Source organism: Arachis hypogaea, chromosome 13 (assembly GCF_003086295.3).
Source record: "Arachis hypogaea cultivar Tifrunner chromosome 13, arahy.Tifrunner.gnm2.J5K5, whole genome shotgun sequence".
Taxonomy (NCBI): domain Eukaryota; kingdom Viridiplantae; phylum Streptophyta; class Magnoliopsida; order Fabales; family Fabaceae; genus Arachis; species Arachis hypogaea.
In genome coordinates, this window is record NC_092048.1 from 93,517,652 (window position 1) to 93,537,551 (window position 19,900).

The 19,900-nt window shown below is 31.2% G+C and overlaps 2 protein-coding genes across 2 annotated transcripts; one reads left to right on the forward strand and one right to left on the reverse strand.

The window, feature by feature from the left end:
• The first annotated feature begins 4,815 nt into the window (after nt 1–4,815).
• LOC112732395 (uncharacterized) lies at nt 4,816–8,904 on the forward strand. Its single transcript, XM_025781108.3, has 9 exons — nt 4,816–5,087; nt 5,209–5,341; nt 5,475–6,779; nt 6,897–6,987; nt 7,098–7,255; nt 7,351–7,402; nt 7,569–7,648; nt 7,732–7,825; nt 7,953–8,904. The coding sequence occupies exons 3-9, from the start codon at nt 5,607–5,609 to the stop codon at nt 8,477–8,479; spliced, it is 2,175 nt and encodes a 724-aa protein (XP_025636893.1). The 5' UTR covers nt 4,816–5,087; nt 5,209–5,341; nt 5,475–5,606; the 3' UTR covers nt 8,480–8,904.
• A 6,417-nt stretch (nt 8,905–15,321) lies between these two features.
• Nucleotides 15,322–17,951, reverse strand: LOC112732396 (short-chain dehydrogenase TIC 32 A, chloroplastic). The gene is made up of 8 exons (XM_025781109.3): nt 17,279–17,951; nt 16,967–17,198; nt 16,786–16,865; nt 16,556–16,715; nt 16,391–16,472; nt 16,203–16,290; nt 16,032–16,078; nt 15,322–15,954 (listed from the first exon to the last, which is right to left on the reverse strand). The coding sequence occupies exons 1-8, from the start codon at nt 17,397–17,399 to the stop codon at nt 15,751–15,753; spliced, it is 1,014 nt and encodes a 337-aa protein (XP_025636894.1). The 5' UTR covers nt 17,400–17,951; the 3' UTR covers nt 15,322–15,750.
• Nucleotides 17,952–19,900: the final 1,949 nt, after the last annotated feature.

Consider the following 19,900-nt stretch of genomic DNA (forward strand, 5'->3'; position numbering starts at 1 on the left):
TGCTCATCATTCAGAGCAATATATGATATGTTATCCATGAAACATTTATAGACCATGGCGTTATCATGTATGCATAAATAAGAAAAATTTCGTAATTAAGCTTAAGTCATTTACCTGTTTGTGTGGTATATTATAATGTGAAATTACTTTCAATTTGTGTTGTGCAATGATATTATGGTTTAATTTAAGCTTTTGTTTTAAAACTGTGTTATGATTTTATCTCATCATTTTCTCTTAGATATCAAGTTGATGTATTTTTATTTATTATTATTGAAACGGATGTGATATAAAATTTGTAAAAAAAAATACAACTCTCACACTTAATTTATTTTATTGTAGTCTTTTATCTCTTCTATTTCTTTTTATTTTCTTCTTATTCATTTTATTTTTTTTAAATATCATATAATTTATTATAATTTATAATAATTAATTAATTAATTATAATTCATTATATCAGTTAGTTTAATTTATTAATTTATAATATGCATGATAAAATAAATCATTTGTTACTTATACGTTTATTCTTCTAAAATCTAAATCTGAATAATTATATTTTTAGTTTTAGTTATGAACAAAATATTATTAATAATAAATGATAATTAACCACTTATACTTTTAATCAAAGTGTTTGGATGATTTTTATATTTATTAATATTAATTGTTGATTATTTTTCGTCAATAAATTGTATTATAATTTTATGTTAGTTCATAATTGATTAATGATTAATATTCATGAAGCTATGTTATTCTAAATTTTATATTTTATAAATATTTTATTTAAATATATTTTAAACATAAAAATGTATTATTTTTAATAATATCATATTTTTACTTTTTTCAATTATTCTAAATGAATATTTTATCAAATACTAATTAAAGCCATCCTTCCATTTGCTTTTACTAATTTATTATCTAACTATTATATAAAATTAAAATCGTATTAATGAATTCAATATTAAAATTAATTTAGCTTTTTATTTAAAGTATTTTTTGATTTTTTTAGTCTAATCAACCAAAACTATTCAATTATAAATAGTCACTTCTATCTTATTTTATATTATTAACTAATTAAAATTACTAAAATTTAATAATACAATTTTGTTTTATATTTTTATATTTAGTTCAATCCATTTAAATTATATAATAATTATTTTAATTTTTATATTTTATAATGTAATACTACATACATTAATAGTAAAATAACATAATAAATTTTTATGTTTTAATATTAAATATAAAATTAATACGTACAAAAAATTTTAAACTTTTAAATCAATACGAATCATTGTAAATAATACTTATTTATGGCATAAATAAAAAAATACAAAATTTTAAGTTTAGCATATAAAAATTTAGGAACATGTTATATGTACAAATGTAATTGCATAGTATTATTTTTTTTAATGGTGTAGACCAACAACTCTAATTTTATTTCACGGTCAAATTTAAAAAAAAAAAGTCGTAATTTTAAAGATAGTCAGAAAAAAACAACAAAATTAATAAAAAATAGTTAACTTATATTATTCTATTAATTTATTTAATATATTAAATTATTTTTATTTATATTAAAATTAATTTTAAATATTTTAAAATAAAAAGTATAATTAATTATAATTTGCATCTTAAATTATGTTGAGTACATGATATTCTATTATGCTGCTAAAAATAAAAATGAGATAACAAATATAATTTTATCTCTTAATTCAGTATATTTATTTATATTTTATACTTTTTTTACGATTAATTTTGTACGGTGTTGGTATATTAAATAAAAATACCTGTTATAATAAAAAAATAAAATAAAATTTCAATCAATAATTTTATATTCTTTACTTTTTTTTTCAATTTTATTTTGGATTTTAATTTATTACTAAAAGGTAGTAAAATTCTATTGATACTAAAATAAAGTTGCAAAAAGGTCCATATGGTAGAATAAGTAAAATAATGTGATACCCACATTACAACATCCAAATGAAACAACTTAAGATCTAAAATGTTTATCTTTCTCTTTCTCGCAGTCTATTATATTATCGATTCTATTATATAAAAATTGATTTTTTACATTTAATGATAGAGTCAACGTAGCATGTTTCTGAGAGTGTTTCTTAATTTATTTTGTTTAACTCATTAAATACAATTCATTATGATGCATTAATTATATCAACTAATTGATTTGATTAGATATTTAAGTATCACACAATTTAAAATTATGTATATTGATTTGATTTTTATGATATATAAATTTAAGGAATAAATTAAAATAATATAACTTATTACTTATTTAATTTGAATATAACAAATACAAAATTAATTTAGTCAAAAGTTTTATTATTTTCTAATCTTCTATACATAAAAATGACAAAATAAAATTATAAAAATAATTCTTTTATCGTTTTTGCTATTTTAATTTTATTTTCTTTGCTTTTTTATATGTGTAATTTTATTTTACATTAACTTTGTGTATTTAATAACAAAATATACTCATATTAATTCTATCATATAATAATATATTTTTCTCCTATGTTAATAAAAGAATTTCAATAGTTATCAACTACATCTAATACTACATCTAATAGAATGATTGAGAAGTGAGAACTACGACAAGTTAAACCCATATTCAAAATGCTGAAACGAAGGAAAGAAAACAGTGGATATATGATTAGAGAAAAATATATAATAACGAGAAATATACTAAAACTGGATTTTTCCTCCAACTAATAAAAGTGAGGTGCCAATTTCTCATGAATTCATTTTTTCTCTAAAATGAAATCACTATTTTCTCTTCTAAATTTATTTTAGAAAAATATCTTTATTATAATTATATTACAATTAATATTTAACGAATAATGCATGATTATACTAATTTAGGAAAATATCTTTATTTTAATTATATAAAATCAATATTTAATACATTATCAACTAATAAAAGTGAGGTGTTAATTCCTCATGAATTCATTTTTCCTCCAAAATGAAAGCACTATTTTCTCTTCTAAATTTATTTTAGAAAAATATCTTTATTAATAATTATATTAAAATATTACAAGTAGCATTTAATAAATAATGCATAATTATAGTAATTTAGAAAAATAAAATAAAGTCCAGTAATTTATCTTTCAATTGCACACGTATGTAGAATAACTTTTAAGAAGGTGTCACGTATAGTAAATACGGTCGATGATTGTAAAACTGTATACTAACATTGATATAATATTATTTCAGGTATATGTTTTGCAGGTATCAAAGAAAAGTGTTGAGTTATTTTTTAGTGGGTTTAAATTATTTATTGTTTATCAGAGAATTTTGTGCATTAGAATTCTCTAATAATTTACTATTTATTTTTAGCTGATTTTGATATGTTCTTACTTGACAGTAAAACAACATATAAAAAATTGTTGGTGGGTCTAAATATTACTAGGTTATTTATGGTCACATTGAGTATATACGTTTGACTTATTGAAAAAAGTAAATTACTAAAATTAATTAATAACTATTTTAGAGTTAATACATTTAATACTAGATTAAGAAAAAATAAACAATATATGATATGTTATATTTTTATTAATCAAATTATTATAATTCAAATTAATCTTAACAAAAGAATTTAAAATTATAATTTCAATCTTATCACGTGTATGGCATGGGCTATTACACTTGTTAAATAACTATATATGAGTCTTTATTTAAAAAAGAAAAAGAAGATCCAGCTCATCCACTAGGGTAGTTTATGGGCCGGGTGAAACTGGGTTCGATGTGATCCATATCCAACCCGATATATATACCGGATCTATTTATTAGACCTGAACTCATCCCTAAACCCGATTAAACCTATACACCTTCGGGCCACGATTATACCGGGTGAAAACCGGGTCGTTAACATTACATTACCTTGATACCTTCTTATAAGCTAACATGTGAAAATATCCAAATTTCTAAGACTCCAACCATTATTTGACATGATAAAATTGATTTAGAAAAATATAATAAGAACTAACCATTCTCTAAAATTAAAGCATAACCATAATCAATACTAATGTTGTCTAATAACACCAAATTTTTAAATAAAAAACAAATAACACAATATTATGCCATTAGTCTAAAGTCTTATGTATTTTAAACATAAAACATTAACTTATAGTCTTATAATGACTAATAATACAAAGTATTAAAGTTTAGAATACTTAAATTTCACATAAAAATAGTCATCATCCATTACTAATAACACAAAATATTAATTGTATATGATGACCGGGCCGAATTCGAGTGACCTGAGTTATGACCCAGACCCATTCCGAAATAATGACCGGGTCTATTTTTGAAATCCTTATCCGACTCTTAGACCCAATAAAATCACACTAAATTAGCTCTTAAAGTGTTCAAATCGGGTCGGGACCATGTACACTCCTATCAACCACTGATAAATGTAACGATGTGTACATTTTTAGTACCAAATATAACTGCAATTTTGTTAAATTCGTATTCAAAGTTGATCTACCTTTCAAAACAATTATGCCCACATTTTTTTAAAATTATTTTCTTTATTTACAAAGCAAACCGCGTCCCTCTTTACTGAAATTAATTTAGTTGAAACTATATAGATACAAAAATACGTTGGAACAACATTGACAATTTCATAAATAGCTTAAAAAGATATTTATTTTTTGTTAGAGATAAATCTTCAACTTGATTTTATTTCTATGAATACTTAAAAAATAGATTGCCTACAATTAAAATTGGATAATTAATAAAATTTGATCAATTAATTCAAATTGAAGGCAATACTACTATAAAAAAGAATAAGGCTGTTTTATGAAAAATAGATGAAGCATTAGGAACCGATAAAAGTGAAGAGAGAGAGAGGGTGGAATAAAGCAAGGAATGTGATTCGTTGAAGAGTGAGTGTTGTGTGGTAACATCCTTTTTTTTTTTGGTCAGAGTGGTAACAACATCTTAATATATGAGAGAGAGAGAGAGGACTTGGTCCTAAATGCACAAAAAGAAGATCCAACATTTACTGTTGTAGTTGTTATTGTTGGCGTTGGACCAACTTCGTTCAACTCGCACTTCATCATACACACCCTCATTACGAGGCAATGTTTTCCGCAATATTATTATTTTATTCATTATTCCCTCAATAACAAACTCTTTTTTTTTTTTTTTTTTCATTTCGTGGCTTATTTTTGAGGCTTCTCTCTCTCTCTGCCGTACCAGAAGTGGGTGTGGTTAGGTATCCCTGTGGATGAACAGTGCAGACTTTCGCAACACAACACGGAAACATGAAGCGAAGATCCCTATGATTTTGCTCCGATTTCTCCTTCAATCTTCAAACTTGACGCTCACACAGGTCAGCCAATACACTTTCTTTTTCTCTTTTCTCTCTTTTACACTCTTCATGTTCCAATTTCCCCCACCTGTTTTTTGGGGTTCTGGACTCGTTAGTGTGTTTGTTCCTGATTCATGGTTTTTCATTCTCGCAGCTGTTTTGGATTCCCTTTTCCCCAAAATAAAGTGAAGTGTAATTTTCTGTTTTCTGGTTTCAAAGAAAGGAATCTCTGTCTGATTGGGATTATACGGTTGGAATTGGGGAAAGGGAAAAAGAGGGGGTTGTTATGGAAGGGGATGAAGACCAATTCTATGATACCCGTGAGGATTTATGTTCTGGTTCTGATGGTTGTTCTAGTTTATCAGAATCAGATGAATCTAGTTCTTGGGATGGACATTTTACTAGGTTCCCGGATTGGACAAACAACCACCACCTTGAAAGTGTTCACCAGAGACGGCTCAATTTCCTAAGATGGGTGGGTTTAGAATCTGATTGTGATGTGAATTCAGTCATGGGAAAGGACGACTTGGCTGATCCATCCTCTCGTGGAGTTGACCGAGTCACGGCCACCAGTGGGGCTGTGCTAAGAACTTCTGGTTTTGCAGAGAGTGCTCTTGCCTCTACCTCAAACCAGATTGTATTGGATTCTTTGTCCAGTGCGAATTTGAGCTCACTAGAAAATTCCGGGGGTGATGAGAATTTGGCATGTATGATAAAGAATTTGGATGATGGGACACAGTACATTATGGATAAATTGGATCAAGATGGAACACCTAATACACTGCGTGTTGTCGGGTCTAACCAATTGATTAGCTTGGAAGAGTTTCACAGAAATATTGGGCAGTCACCTTTGGTTCGGAGATATTTGCAGAGGGAGGCTGAGAACTCAAGATTTTTGGCTGCTAGAAAAAAGAGAGCGAAGAGGGGTTGGCTAAGGAAGTTGGGTGTTGTGGCTTGTGTTGTTCATGATCACGGGCTTCATGAAATGAAGAACAAAGACTTTGATTCCTCAGATGTAACTGGGATCCAAAGAGTTCGAGTTCATACACACGGGAAGCGATTTAAGGAGCTCTCCTCTGTTTACACTGAGCAGGAGTTTAAAGCACATAAGGGTATTATTTTGACAATGAAGTTCAGCCTTGATGGAAAATATTTGGCTAGCGGTGGTGAAGATGGCGTTGTACGTGTGTGGAAGGTGGTTGAGGATGAAAGATCGAGTGAACTGCACATTTTGGACAATGATCCCTCAAGTATATACTTCAAAATGAACACTTATTCATTTGTAACTCCCCTTGATGTAGATAAAGAAAAATTAGTTACAACAGAGAAGTTGAGGAGATCATCTGATTCAACCTGTGTGATTATCCCACCAAAGACCTTCCGAATATCAGGGAAACCTCTGCACGAGTTCCATGGCCACAGTGGTGACATTTTAGACCTTGCATGGTCGAAGAGAGGGGTTAGTTTCCTAAAGAATCCAATTACTCTTATATGTCTCATATACCGTGCATTATCCCTATATTTGCTTATGATTTGGAACTTTCTGTTATTTATACTTGTATTTTATTTGCTGCAGTTGCTACTGTCATCCTCTGTTGATAAGACAGTCCGCCTATGGCAAGTTGGAACAGACAGCTGCCTCGGTGTTTTTTCCCACAATAATTATGGTGAGCCTCTTCTGCCTTATGTAAACATATGAACAATTTTGGATAATATTCTTCCTTACAGTGTGTTGTTTTGCTAAACAATACTGTTGTACTTGTTGTCTTTGATGCAGTTACATGTGTGCATTTCAATCCCATAAATGACAACATCTTCATCAGTGGTTCGATTGATGGTAAAGTGCGTATCTGGGAAGTTCTTCGTTGCCGGGTTATTGATTACATTGATATCAGAGAGATAGTCACTGCTGTGTGCTTCCGCCCTGATGGAAAGGTCTGTTATGTTATAATTTTAGCAGTAAAACATGCTTGGTGAATTTTTTTTTTCTTTGTTCCTAAGACCTAAAATTTGTTTGCTTATTTTTGCAGGGCACAATTATGGGTACTATGGCAGGCAATTGCCGTTTCTATGATATAATAGGTATGCATATATTCTGCCGGGAGGAATAGGAAGTAGAAATGCATGTGTTTTTCAAATAATGGATTAGTTTTGCTGCTTTTAATTTTTCCCTTAACACCCATCATTTGCTCCCTTAACTTTTTAGTTTCTAACTCTCATTTTTATCCTTTTTGCTTTACTTGTTTAGATGATCATATGCAATTGAATGCTCAATTAAACTTATGGGGCAAAAAGAAGACAGCAGGAAAGAGGATTACTGGCTTTCAGGTTAGTTGTCTCTGCCATTCCCTTTTTCTGATTTGTAATCATCCTTCCTTTGTCAAATAGTGATTATAATCTTATCATTTCAGTTTTCGCCAATCGACACAAGCCAATTGTTGGTTGCTTCTGCTGATTCACACGTCTGTATACTTTCCGGAGTTGATGTCATCTACAAATTTAAGGGTAGGTCCTCGTATCCATTCTTTCTCTGAAAATCTCCTCAAGCACATCCCATAAAAGGCCCTCTGTAGGATAAGAGTTTGACAAAAGTACATCATTGTTCATACCAATCTCCTCTTTCACTTTTCAGGCCTAAAAAGTGCTGGTCAGATGCATGCTTCCTTCACATTGGACGGGAAACACATTGTTTCAGTAAGTGAGGATTCAAATGTGTGTGTCTGGAATTACAATGGCCATGACAGGAATACTTCCAAGGCGAAGAAGGTTTGGTCTTCCGAGTGTTTTCTGTCCCACAACGCAGCAATTGCCATACCTTGGTGCGGCATGGAACAAATGCCAGGAACACTCTTGTCCCCGTCATTGAGGGACGATTTCAATCACAAGTCATTCCTCTCTTCCCCGGATTGCTTCTTCTTGGGCCGTGGATTTTTGTCAGAGTTAGTCCCAAAGGTTTCTCCAACTTGGCCCGAGGAGGCACTCGCGGATCCGTGCCAAACCATAGTGTCGCCTAAGATGTACAAATCCGAGTACAAGTTCTTGAGAAGTGCTTGCAAGGGAATGTCGAATTCTCACATGTGGGGCCAAGTAATTGTAACAGCAGGATGGGATGGACACATAAGGGTGTACCAGAACTATGGCCTACCAATTCGTGTTTGAAGCCAAAAAAGAACCAATGCTTTGGTTCATGGTCATGGTGCATTCTAAAGTTGGTAAGCTTCTGCTTTGCTACAAAACGGTTCTCGGATTCAAAGGAATTTGGTGCATTGCAAAGCTCAATCGTTTGCAAGTGTAATAATAGCTGCCAGGGCAATTCTTCTGTATGAATGCCACATGCATAGGTGTGACTATGGTTGTTGCCCTCACATAAAATATTCTTTATACTGAGTCATAAGTGTTGGTTATATGATTCTTTTAATTTTTAAGGGCCCTCAACTGAAAAGATGTGAAGTAGTTTCATTTTTCTTTTGCCGATGGTCCTGGTCGATAATTCAAATGTAATTCACCATCATGAGGTGTATAGTGTATACAGAAACACAAAGATTACACTCGGTTTTAAATTATACAAGAAATTTTTGTTTGCACATCCTAAATGTGGGAAAGGGCACGGCATGCTCGGTACTTGTTTGTTGCCTAAACTTTTATGAACTAATTTGAGAAAGGCCACCCTAATCTTTTCATGAATTGATTTGATTAGAAGAAAAGATGCTTTTTTTCCGTCCAATTCCGATGTGTAATGAATGACGAATGTGAAGGAACGTTCGTGCCACGTGCTTAGGGAAGGTCGCTCTGCCTAACTATCAAGGTGACGAAGATTATTCATCTTTAATTATTATATATTCTATTATATTATTATGTAAGGCCAAAGTAGGTAACTAATTGAACAAAACTTCCTAACATGAGAAATATAGATATATATAACAGAGAAATTTTTTTCCCTCAAATTCAAAGGTAAGAAATTAGAAATAAAGAATACATAAATGAACCAGGCTATTGACCTATTGTCAAAATTACTAATGTAGCAGGCAAACATTTAAAAAGAGGTGATACTAGCACAAAAAGAGTGAACAATGCTAAGAGTAAATTAGTTGTAGAAATTGAAGTCTTTTACATGAAATTATAGTTCTGAATCTCCCTGTCACCAATCTTGCCAAAGAGGAAAACAACGATTATAGAAAATCTTAAAAGAATTTAATTTTTGAAACAACATAATGTTGTCTAATCAGTATCAAACTATTAAAATAGTTTTCCAGTCCCCCCTACCCTCCAAAATAAAAAGCTAGAAATATAATTTATCCGTTTTTTTCTTTGGTGACAAATAATTTATCCTTTTAAATGATACATATGTTTGAGTAGACATTATTGTAAAATAATTATGCAGAGTACAATGGATTTGAAAGATCTAATTATTACACATGATATAGTGCCTAATAATTATCAATTGTCACGCTGTATGAACTCCATGATACGTGTGTAGTTTTTAAATAATCAAATGATCATAGATTTCATCGTTATACCATTTTAGTGGTCCCAACTCCCAACTCCCAACTGCCCACAAAGGGCAAATTAGTGAAATTACTTTGTTTTAAAATTAACATCTAATATAGGAATTTTTTATTTAAATAAATATTTTATTTATTGAAATAAATAATTATAAAAATTATTACGAAAATACGATTCTCAGTTATAAATGTCCATTTAAATTACGTGATACTATTATTAATCTTTCAAATCACATATAGTATTTTAAAACCATCTATTTTTTCTATTATGTTATTTAAAATCGTCCATCTTTCTTATTATTTGAAACATTCTATTTTTAAGAGTTTGATTCAATTTAAATTATTAATATTTTTTATTATTTTTAAAAATTATATTTTTATATTTATAAATACACATATCTCGTTTACACTGTAAACGAGATAAGGCTGAAAAATGTATTTTCGTAATAATTTTTATAATTATTTATTTCAGTAGATAAAATATTTATTCAAATAAAAAATCCTAGTATATGACATAATATACAAATGAAAAATTGATTTGAATATATAAGATCTTATAATATAAAATCTTTTACAAATAAATATAATTATCATGTCATGCAAAGCTTAATTTTACACTAAAACTAGCTATCGTATTATAAGTATTATGACATGAAATTGAGGTATTATCAAAATACTGTTGCTTACATGTGAGGGAAAATATAAGCTATTATAAAATAAATAGATAGACACAATAATTAAGTAAAGAACTCCAAAGTGTACTGTATTATTCATTTGCAAGACAGTAGTTGTTCCTTTGTCTGAAGACAAGAAAAGAAGAATCTGCATCAATTTAAAGGGAATTAAATAAAGCGAGCATTACTAATACTATGGTGGGATTCTTCGAAACAAAGACTGCATCGTCACAAGTTATTGCCACCTCTGAGAGAGGCATGGCGTCATGACTTACCAACAACAAATTGTCCAGATTTCCAGGTTCCACGCTTGATGATCGATTTGGTTCCGTTAATAACTCTAATATTTAGGCTAAATTTTATTGTAGTTAGATTAGATAACATCGCATGTGACACTTTAAAACTAGAGAAAAATCTCACCGCGTCCTCTAATTATTTTGACAAGTGAATCCGTCCTGTAACGAAATCAAAATACCAATTAAGTCGGTCTTTATCCATTTTATTTTGTTGGGCTAACAGAAATTTAAGTGTCTCTTCTTAAAATAAATAGGGGTTTAAGTATCTCTTATTAAAATAAATAAGGATTTAAGTGTCTCTTCCAAAGACCATCGTCCTCTCACTCTACCTCTATGAACGGTAATTTGAAGCTAAGAATTGATTTGTGCAGTTCATGATTCTTTGTTAGAGTTTCTAATTCATGAACAAAAATTGAAGAACTTGTATTAATTTAGGAGAAAACTGATTACGCAAGAACTACCTATCCTAAACAAATTGAGCATTGACTGAGATGTCAACAGAAGATCTATATTTAATGAAATGAATTTTTAAGAATTGACATGACATTTTAATTTTATTGAAAGATAAATTGTCACTTATCCAAATAATTAAGGGACGAGTGAGGTTTTATTCTTAAAACTATAAAAGTAAACACATTCATTATATAACATTCCTTTAAATTTTCTAAAATATGACATAATTCCCTTTTAATATTTGCTGTAATATCAAATAATTTTCTAGGGTTTGTTTGGAGAATTTTAAAAATATTTTTTCTAGTGTTGTTTTAAAAAAAAATAAAAAAACAAAAGTAACGTGATATTTAGATATATATCTCATGACAAAATATTTTTTAGAATAATACTCCAAATAGGTCCCCAAAAAATTCACAATCGAACATATTTATCCCAATAAAATTTAACTAAAATTTTGTCCCTGACAGTTTTAGTTATACATCAGATACGTCCCCATGGTAGTTTGATCCGGTCAGGACGTCCTACGTGGAGGTTAACGCGCTGACGTGTCAGGTTAACTGCCACATGTCACCCAGGACAATTTGGTCCCCATCCAAGATGGACAAAACGACGTCATATTGGATCATGAGGCGAACGACGTCGTTTCGTGGAGGACAAATTCATCCCCACTATGGAAGGCAGAGTTGTGAAACAGCAACGTTTTAAATGGGGGACTTATCTGACCTATTCGAGAGGACTTATCTGCCTGAAGATTATACTTCTGTAGGGACTAAATTCATTCATTGTCTTTTTTTGGTTTCATTGAAAATACAAGCTAATGTATCTGGACCTGGTAGCTTACAAAATTCTAATCCTCCCTCTCATGACAATCAAATTGAAGATTTTCCTTCACATGTCACAACAAAATGTCTCATGCAATCCCCAAGTATGCTAATTTTGAATGACTTAATGCGTATGTTGAAATCTGTATGAAACATCCTCATAATAATTTTGTTTATTCCAGGCTCAGCAACCTTTTAGACATCCAAGGCAAACAGTAATCAGGCCCAAGGCTCAGAAGAGTGTTAGTGCTGAGACCATGGCAGCTGTAACCAGTGGCATCTAGATTGTTCAAACCAAAAGCAATGTGTTTCTTTTATACTATTTCACCACAATTGATTTCATACATATCCATCTAAATATAATGAGACATTTCAATCTAACAATTTGATAATCAACACAGTTTAAAACTTGCCTAAACAATCACCATATACATACAAAACACAACTACAAAGATTGCTTCGTTACTGATTGTTTGAGATCCATAGATTCCGCATTCACCGTAACTGCCAGATACACCAAAGGATTATCCGTTCGCGTTTTCAAAAAATCCTCATGCCACTCATCCAAATCCTCAATAGCAAATACCTTTTTATCCTTGTCATGCTTTGCCTCCCGTAGCCCCTGTGGCATCATTACCACCGCATCCCATCCCAACTCCAACGGTTCCCTCTGAATTTTTAATTCTTCACTTCTATGGTGTTCCAAGACAACTCTCTCTTTCTCGTTCATCTCAATATCCTTTTCTTTAATTTTTTCTTGTTTTCTATCAAGAGACTGCCTGACATCTTCATCGTGCGTAGTGATTTTTTCCCGGACATCAATCCTCCTCCTGTACTTAGCCTCACCCACAAAGATCTCTTTGCTCCTTAATCGCATTCCATTCATCTCCTTGATGGCCTTTAATGCCCCTCCTTTTGTAGTATATCTGATGAAAGCAAACAGATGGATCCGGCCATACTTCTCCTTACGTGCCAAATAGATGTCATTTATCCTTCCTGTCCATCTCATACTTTTATTAAAGCACCATTCTGCCACTCTTTTTCTCTGATTGTGTCGCGGATGGGCGTTGTGCGGTGCAGATGTAGTGACTCTCGGTTGATAATGTTTTTGAAAGATGTTCTGGTAGGTTAATTTTGTTTAGAAACTGATCACTTTGAGTGTCATGAGAGGGAGGATTAGAATTTTGCAAGCTACCAGGTCCAGATATATCAGCTTGTGTTTTTAATGAAACCAAAAAAAGACAATGAATATATTTGAGGGTAATGTCACCAAATATAGGTCAGATAGGTCCCAAACATTAGGTTATCAAACAAATAAGTCCCTATAAAAACATAATCATCAGGCAGATAAGTTCCCTCGAACAGATAGATAAGTCCCCCATTTAAAACGTTACCGTTTCGCAACTCTGCCTTCTATGGTGGGGACGAATTTGTCCTCCACGAAACGACATCGTTCGCCTCATGATCCAATACGACGTCGTTTTGTCCAGTTTGGATGGGGGACCAAATTGTCCTGGAGGTGACACGTGGCAGTTAACCTAACACGTCAGCCCGTTAACCTCCACGTAAGACGTCCTGACCGGGTCAAACTGCCATGGGGACGTATCTGGTGTATAACTAAAAATGTCAGGGACAAAATTTTAGTTAAATTTTGTTGGGGACAAATCTGTCCGACAATAAATTCTTTGAGGACTATTTGGAGTATTACTCTATTTTTTATTTATCAATTAGATTTAAATATAACAATATAAAAATAATTTTTTGTTTATTTATTATGTTAAAATATTTTTTAAATAATTTTTTTAAAAAAATATATAAATTATAACTTCTAAATTTTTTTAGTATTTTTATTTTTTTATTAAAAATTTATTAAATACACTAAAAAAATTGTTTTCTTAGAAAGATATGTTTTTTTGAATAATTTAATGGGATGTAAACAAATTCTAAGACAATGAATAGTTCACGACTAATCATTCCATCATCGACTATACCTTGGCACAAAGACCAAGACAACTAAGTGTAAGATCATTGGATGATTAAGTCTATAAAAACGTCTGTGTTGACTACGTCTTTAAATAAATCAACCATCTTATTAATGAGTATTCTTAGAAAAGCTGGTAAAGTATTTTTGTTAAGAAGTATACTATTTTTAAGAGTTTAAAACTTTAGACAATTAAAAAATTAAATTTGGGAAACGCCCAAAATAACACTTACAATAAATTTATTTTATTATTTTGCTTTTTATTTTCAAAATACTATAGAAATATTAAATTAAAGTTTTTTTTTTTTTGGTGATAAGTTAAAGTTTTTATTTAAGTACAAATAATTGTGCTAACATGTTTTCAATTATTTTTTCTTCGGGTCGGTACAGGGATTTTTTATGTTACATTTATCAAAATATCCATTGGTAACTGGACCTGACTGTGACCATTCATATGGGCCTATTCCCTTGGAAGGCTAAACTGGTACAAGTCCACGGATAAAGCCCGGTTTATAATTTATGGAAAATTTTCTTTAAGTGCTTAAACAACTGCCACTAAAGGGGGGAAGCATTTTTTTTTTTTGGGTAATTACAAGGGGGGGAAACATTATCTATTGGAAGAGTACTAGTACTAGTTAGATTATCAAACTAGTACTACCAATAACAAACTAGTACTACCTAAAAAAAAAACAAAAACAAAAACAACTGCCACTCCATTGAGTAAAACTATCTTGACAGTGGAGAAAAATAAAACAATCAGTAAGCTTGATTTTGTTTTCTATCTCAATAACAAACCAATTATGTATTTTGTTACATTATCTATTGCCATTATTATACTCCTGTGGTATATCATTTGTTTCAACTTTCAACATATGTGATTCACATAAAATATTATTAACAAAGAGATTAATTATGAATTTGTTATTGTCTTAATTTGTCGAATAGTATGACTAGTACCACACTGGTCAATTGATTTGAAGTTGATAAATTTTATTTTATTTGTTTAGAAGCACGCTGTCATCTTCTCCACGGGGCGCATGTTAGTAGGTCCCATGCAGAAATGAGAAAGATCAAAGATACTCTTCCACGAACAACCACCACCACCACATGGGGGATACCCGACCCCATGTTCTTATTGTCCACTTAATTTAATTATAAATTTATAACAACTCCAAAGGAACTTTCTCGTTTATATGTTTGTACTACTATGCAAACCCAGATACACAAATTAAAGCACAACTAATTCACTAACATCCCCATATACATACATCATATTGACAGAAAAAATCGAATGTATTTCCAAGTACTTTCCCTTATAGTCTAAGGTCCACCATGTTAATATATATAATCCAAGCTAGCTATATAATCATTGAATCATCATAGTTACTCAATCTAACTAGTACTACCTATAGCAAATACATCTTAAAATTTTAACTAAATAAAACCAACAAGTATGCCTATCGTTTACCGTAAGTAATCAGAACAAAAATATAGTTACAAGTCACAACGGTAATTCTTTCCTGTTATCTTGACTTGCAGTAGAGTCTAATCAAATCAAGAGAGCACAAAATCCTTCCCTTTTTTTTAGGTTGCAAAGTGGCTTCAATCTCCAACTACACTGTACTACACCTATTTATCTTTTTGTTTACCATAAAATCCTAATTCTATAGCTGTGTCTTTTTCCATTGGCCCCAGCAAGAGTATCAAAAGTGAAGGTGATTGAGTAGGTCAAAGGCAGCTTTAGGACCCCTGGTGAGCATGAATTCAGAAACGGCCCATAACCTTGAAGCTTGGGTTGAGTTGGATCCCAACTTTGATGTTACAGCCTCGTTACAATCTGCAAAGTACTTGCCACTCACGTTATGCAACCTTGGGTGGGTCGCCACATAGCATGTTGTTGCTGCTGCCTACATTCATAATTACCAAGAATTACAGTGGAAAATACCAAAGGTAATTAGAAAGGCATTATTACTAATTTTTTTACCTGTGGAATGGTCTTTAAGAGCTTGGAAGCCAAAAAGAAAACTATATCTAAAAAAGGGAAAAGAGAATCCCAAGGATGAGTGAGGACTGAGGAGTAGTAAAAATCATATTAAAAAGGGGGAAACTGTAGTGAAGGAGATGATTAATGTTTTGGTTGTATCCAACTAATTACCTGTGAGTAATCCCTCACGCTCTCTAGTGAGTCTGGTTCTCACGATCCCCGGGTGCACACAGTTCACTGTCACGTTCGCCCCCATTTGCTGCAAATTCGATTCTAAAACTAATTAATTAAAGACAAACAAATAATGTGACGTTTGAGATGGATAGATCCGATACATTATTAAATTAAATGAGTAAGACCTGGAGCTTGCGAGCAAGTTGGTTGGTGTGGAAGACGTTGGCGAGCTTGGAAAGAGCATAAGCACGTGTGGCGTCGTAATGGCTGGATGGGGAACACATATAGGACAAGCTAAGCTTCTTCAACTTCAATTCAAACCAAATTAAACACCCACGTATATATTATACCTTTTGTTGTTGCGGCTAATAGAGGCTAAATATGAGATGACATCACCGGAAAACCAAGCGTGGATGCTCGACGACACGTTCACTATCCTCCCTTGCACCCCTGTCTTCTCTGCCGTCTCGATCATCGTCTTCAATAAAAGCTTTGTTAACAAAAAATGACCTGCCCATCCATAATTAATATAATTCCAATTCCAATTAATTATACTGTTAGTTAGTTAGTCATTAGTTACCTAGATAATTAGTGGCGAAGGTCATTTCAAGGCCATCCTCCGAGATGGCATGCTCATGTGCAAACTTGCCAGCGTTGTTTCTATTCAAATTAAAATCACGGATGAGAAAGACTCGTTCCTTTTTTTGAGATAAGGAATATAGAGAAAATAAAATGGGGAAGTTTGTCTGCATGTTACAAACATGAGGAGATTGAGGGGCAAACGGAGAGAGTGGAAGTGAGCCACGAAGTTCCTAACAGAAGTGAGAGAACTGAGGTCGAGCGGCATAACCATGACGTCAGCATCTGGAAACTCCGATACTATGCGAGCCTTTGTATCTTCCGCGGCTTTCAGGCTCCGCGCTGGCAGAACCAGCCTCGCTCCTCGTTTCGCCAGAACCCTTGCCGTTTCAGCTCCTATTCCTGACGTGGCACCTAATAATGTATAGAGAGAGAGAGAGCCTAAGCACACATACATGGCTTAAATAAGAATTACATTACATAGAAATATATACCGGTAATAATGGCCGTGAGTGAGCGCAGATCGGAGTTTTCCGTGACTTGTTCGGCGTTGGACTTGGACCCGAACCCGCTTGGACCCGGCGACCCTATCAGGTATTTAACTGTTTCCAGCATCTTAACTTTAACTCTTGTGGTTTGGTTGGTAGATAGAAACTGTTTAATGTCTTCCTTGTTCTTGTAGTGGTGTGTGGTGTGGTGTGGTGAGAGAGAGTGATTAATTAAAGTTGGAATCGGAAAGGTGTATGTCTTTTGAATTGATTTTGCAGATGCTAGTTAGGTAGGCTTCTGTGCATTGATATCTCTCTCTCTCTATTTGTCTAGCGTACATGCAGATAAGAAGAGAGAGCGAAAGAGGAATAGCGAAAGGAGGATAAAAGAGGGAAAGAAGGATAAAAGTGACAAGTGATCAGAGAGAGAGAGAGAGAGAGAGAGAGAAGCATGAATGGTCCTCTCTTGAATTGGATGAGTTAGCTGAATAGTGCTGTCATCAGTGGGGGTGGGGAGTGTGGATTGATTAATATTGTGCATAGAGAAAAGAATCAACAGACGCCTACTAAATAAGCCCATGAAAGCTTACATACACATATATAGGATAGTACTAAGGGGCGTGACAGGCTTCATCACGCCAACTTTGCAACCTTGCATGAGTTTGATTTTTAATCTGTTAATCTTATTTTGCAACTAATAAATTTAGCCTAAAGTCTGCTAAAAGATTTGGCAATTATTATATATATATATATATATACACACACACACAACTATATTACATCTATAAAAAGATTAATTATCAAAATTCATATACATGTACATAATACACATTAAAAATATAATATATATTAAAAATAAATTAAATATATATATATATATATATATATATTTATACACAAATATATAATAATTATTTTTTTATATACACATAATATTTTTTATAATAATATATCAAATGCAAAATCCTCAATAATATCTAAATTTTCAAAATCTTTTAAAATATAAAAATTATTTATAATAAAATATAACAAATTTAAAATACTAAAGTTTCATAATAAACTTTTGATTATACAAAAAATTGTTTATATATTTATTTATATCTTAAATGATTTAGACAAATCTGATAAATTTATTAACAAATTTACGATGTATTTAGTTTGTATTTTTATTTTTTATTTTTATTTTTAATATTTTTTATTTTAAAGATTTTATGAAGAAAAAATAACATAATAAAAATTTATTGCTTTTTTTTTTTCCCACAAATTTTACAAAAAAAAAAAGTTAAAAATTAAAACAAAAAAATTACAAGCTAAACACACCTTAAAAAAAAAAAAAATCTAAATCTAGATGTATTTTGTGACCGACTTTTTTGTTCATTCCTAATTTTTACAGCTCTTTTTCCTGGCTATACTATTACCACATATTAGTATATGAGAAAAGTTTAAGGATCAATAATTTTAATTTATATTGATAATTATTTTTTATCAATAATCTAATATTTTAATTCAATAATTTAATATTATATTTTTAATTGATATTTTTAAATATTAATAATTAATGATCGACAAAAAATATTAAATTATATCAGTCTTATAGCATTACTCTTAATATATATCATTCTATATTTTACTAGATAGAGTCATGCTATACATTTATATAAATTTTCATTCAAGTTCATCCGAGGTGGTCTAACACCAAAAAAATCTAATCTCATTAAATGAGTATATATTACACACGCTCAAACCCCGAAAACGTTTAACATTCATTCGCGCTTCATTATGAAAAAATGTTCATTCTTTAACTTTGAAACCGCTATGGGAGAATTTCGAATCTCTCAAAATCTACTCAAGAATCACGAGAAGATTTCGAAAGAAAGAAGAAAAAATAAACGAAAACAACAATAGAGACTGCGAAAGTTATGATAAAAACTACTGTTCATTTAAAATCTCGCAATCTCGCGTTTCTCCTAGTTGCATTTTAGTTTTACTAGATTGAGTTGCTTCGTTTAGCAGATCGACTTATTCTGAATCAATTTTTTTTGCATAACTAGGGCATATGAATGGAAATGTGTTCTTATTTTCATTCAGTTCAGTGGAGTTGATCATTTTGATTCACTTGATTGTTAGTGAGTTCAATTGAGTCTTTTTTCATGCAGAAATACTTTTGTTGTTGATTGAATGTTTATCACATTTTATTCACAACATGAATGGTGTTCTGTTCAGTGGGCTTGGTGACTTTTATTCACTTGATTGTTAGTGTGTTTAGTTGAGTCCTTTTACATGCAGAAATATTTTTCTTAATAATTGAATATTTATCATGTTTTATTCAGAATATGAATGGTGTTCAGTTCAGTGGAGTTGGTCATTTTCATTCATTTGATTGTTAAGTGTTCAATTGAGTCCTTTTGTATGAAGAAATATTTTTCTTGATGATTGGATGTGTATCACATTTTATTCAGACATGAATGGTGTTATGTTCAATGAGCTTGGTAATTTTCATTCACTTGATTGTTAATGTGTTCAGTGGAGTCCTTTTGCATGTAGAAATATTTTTCTTGATGATTGAATATTTATCATATTTTATTCAGAACATGAATGGTGTTCAGTTCAGTGTAGTTGGCCATTTGT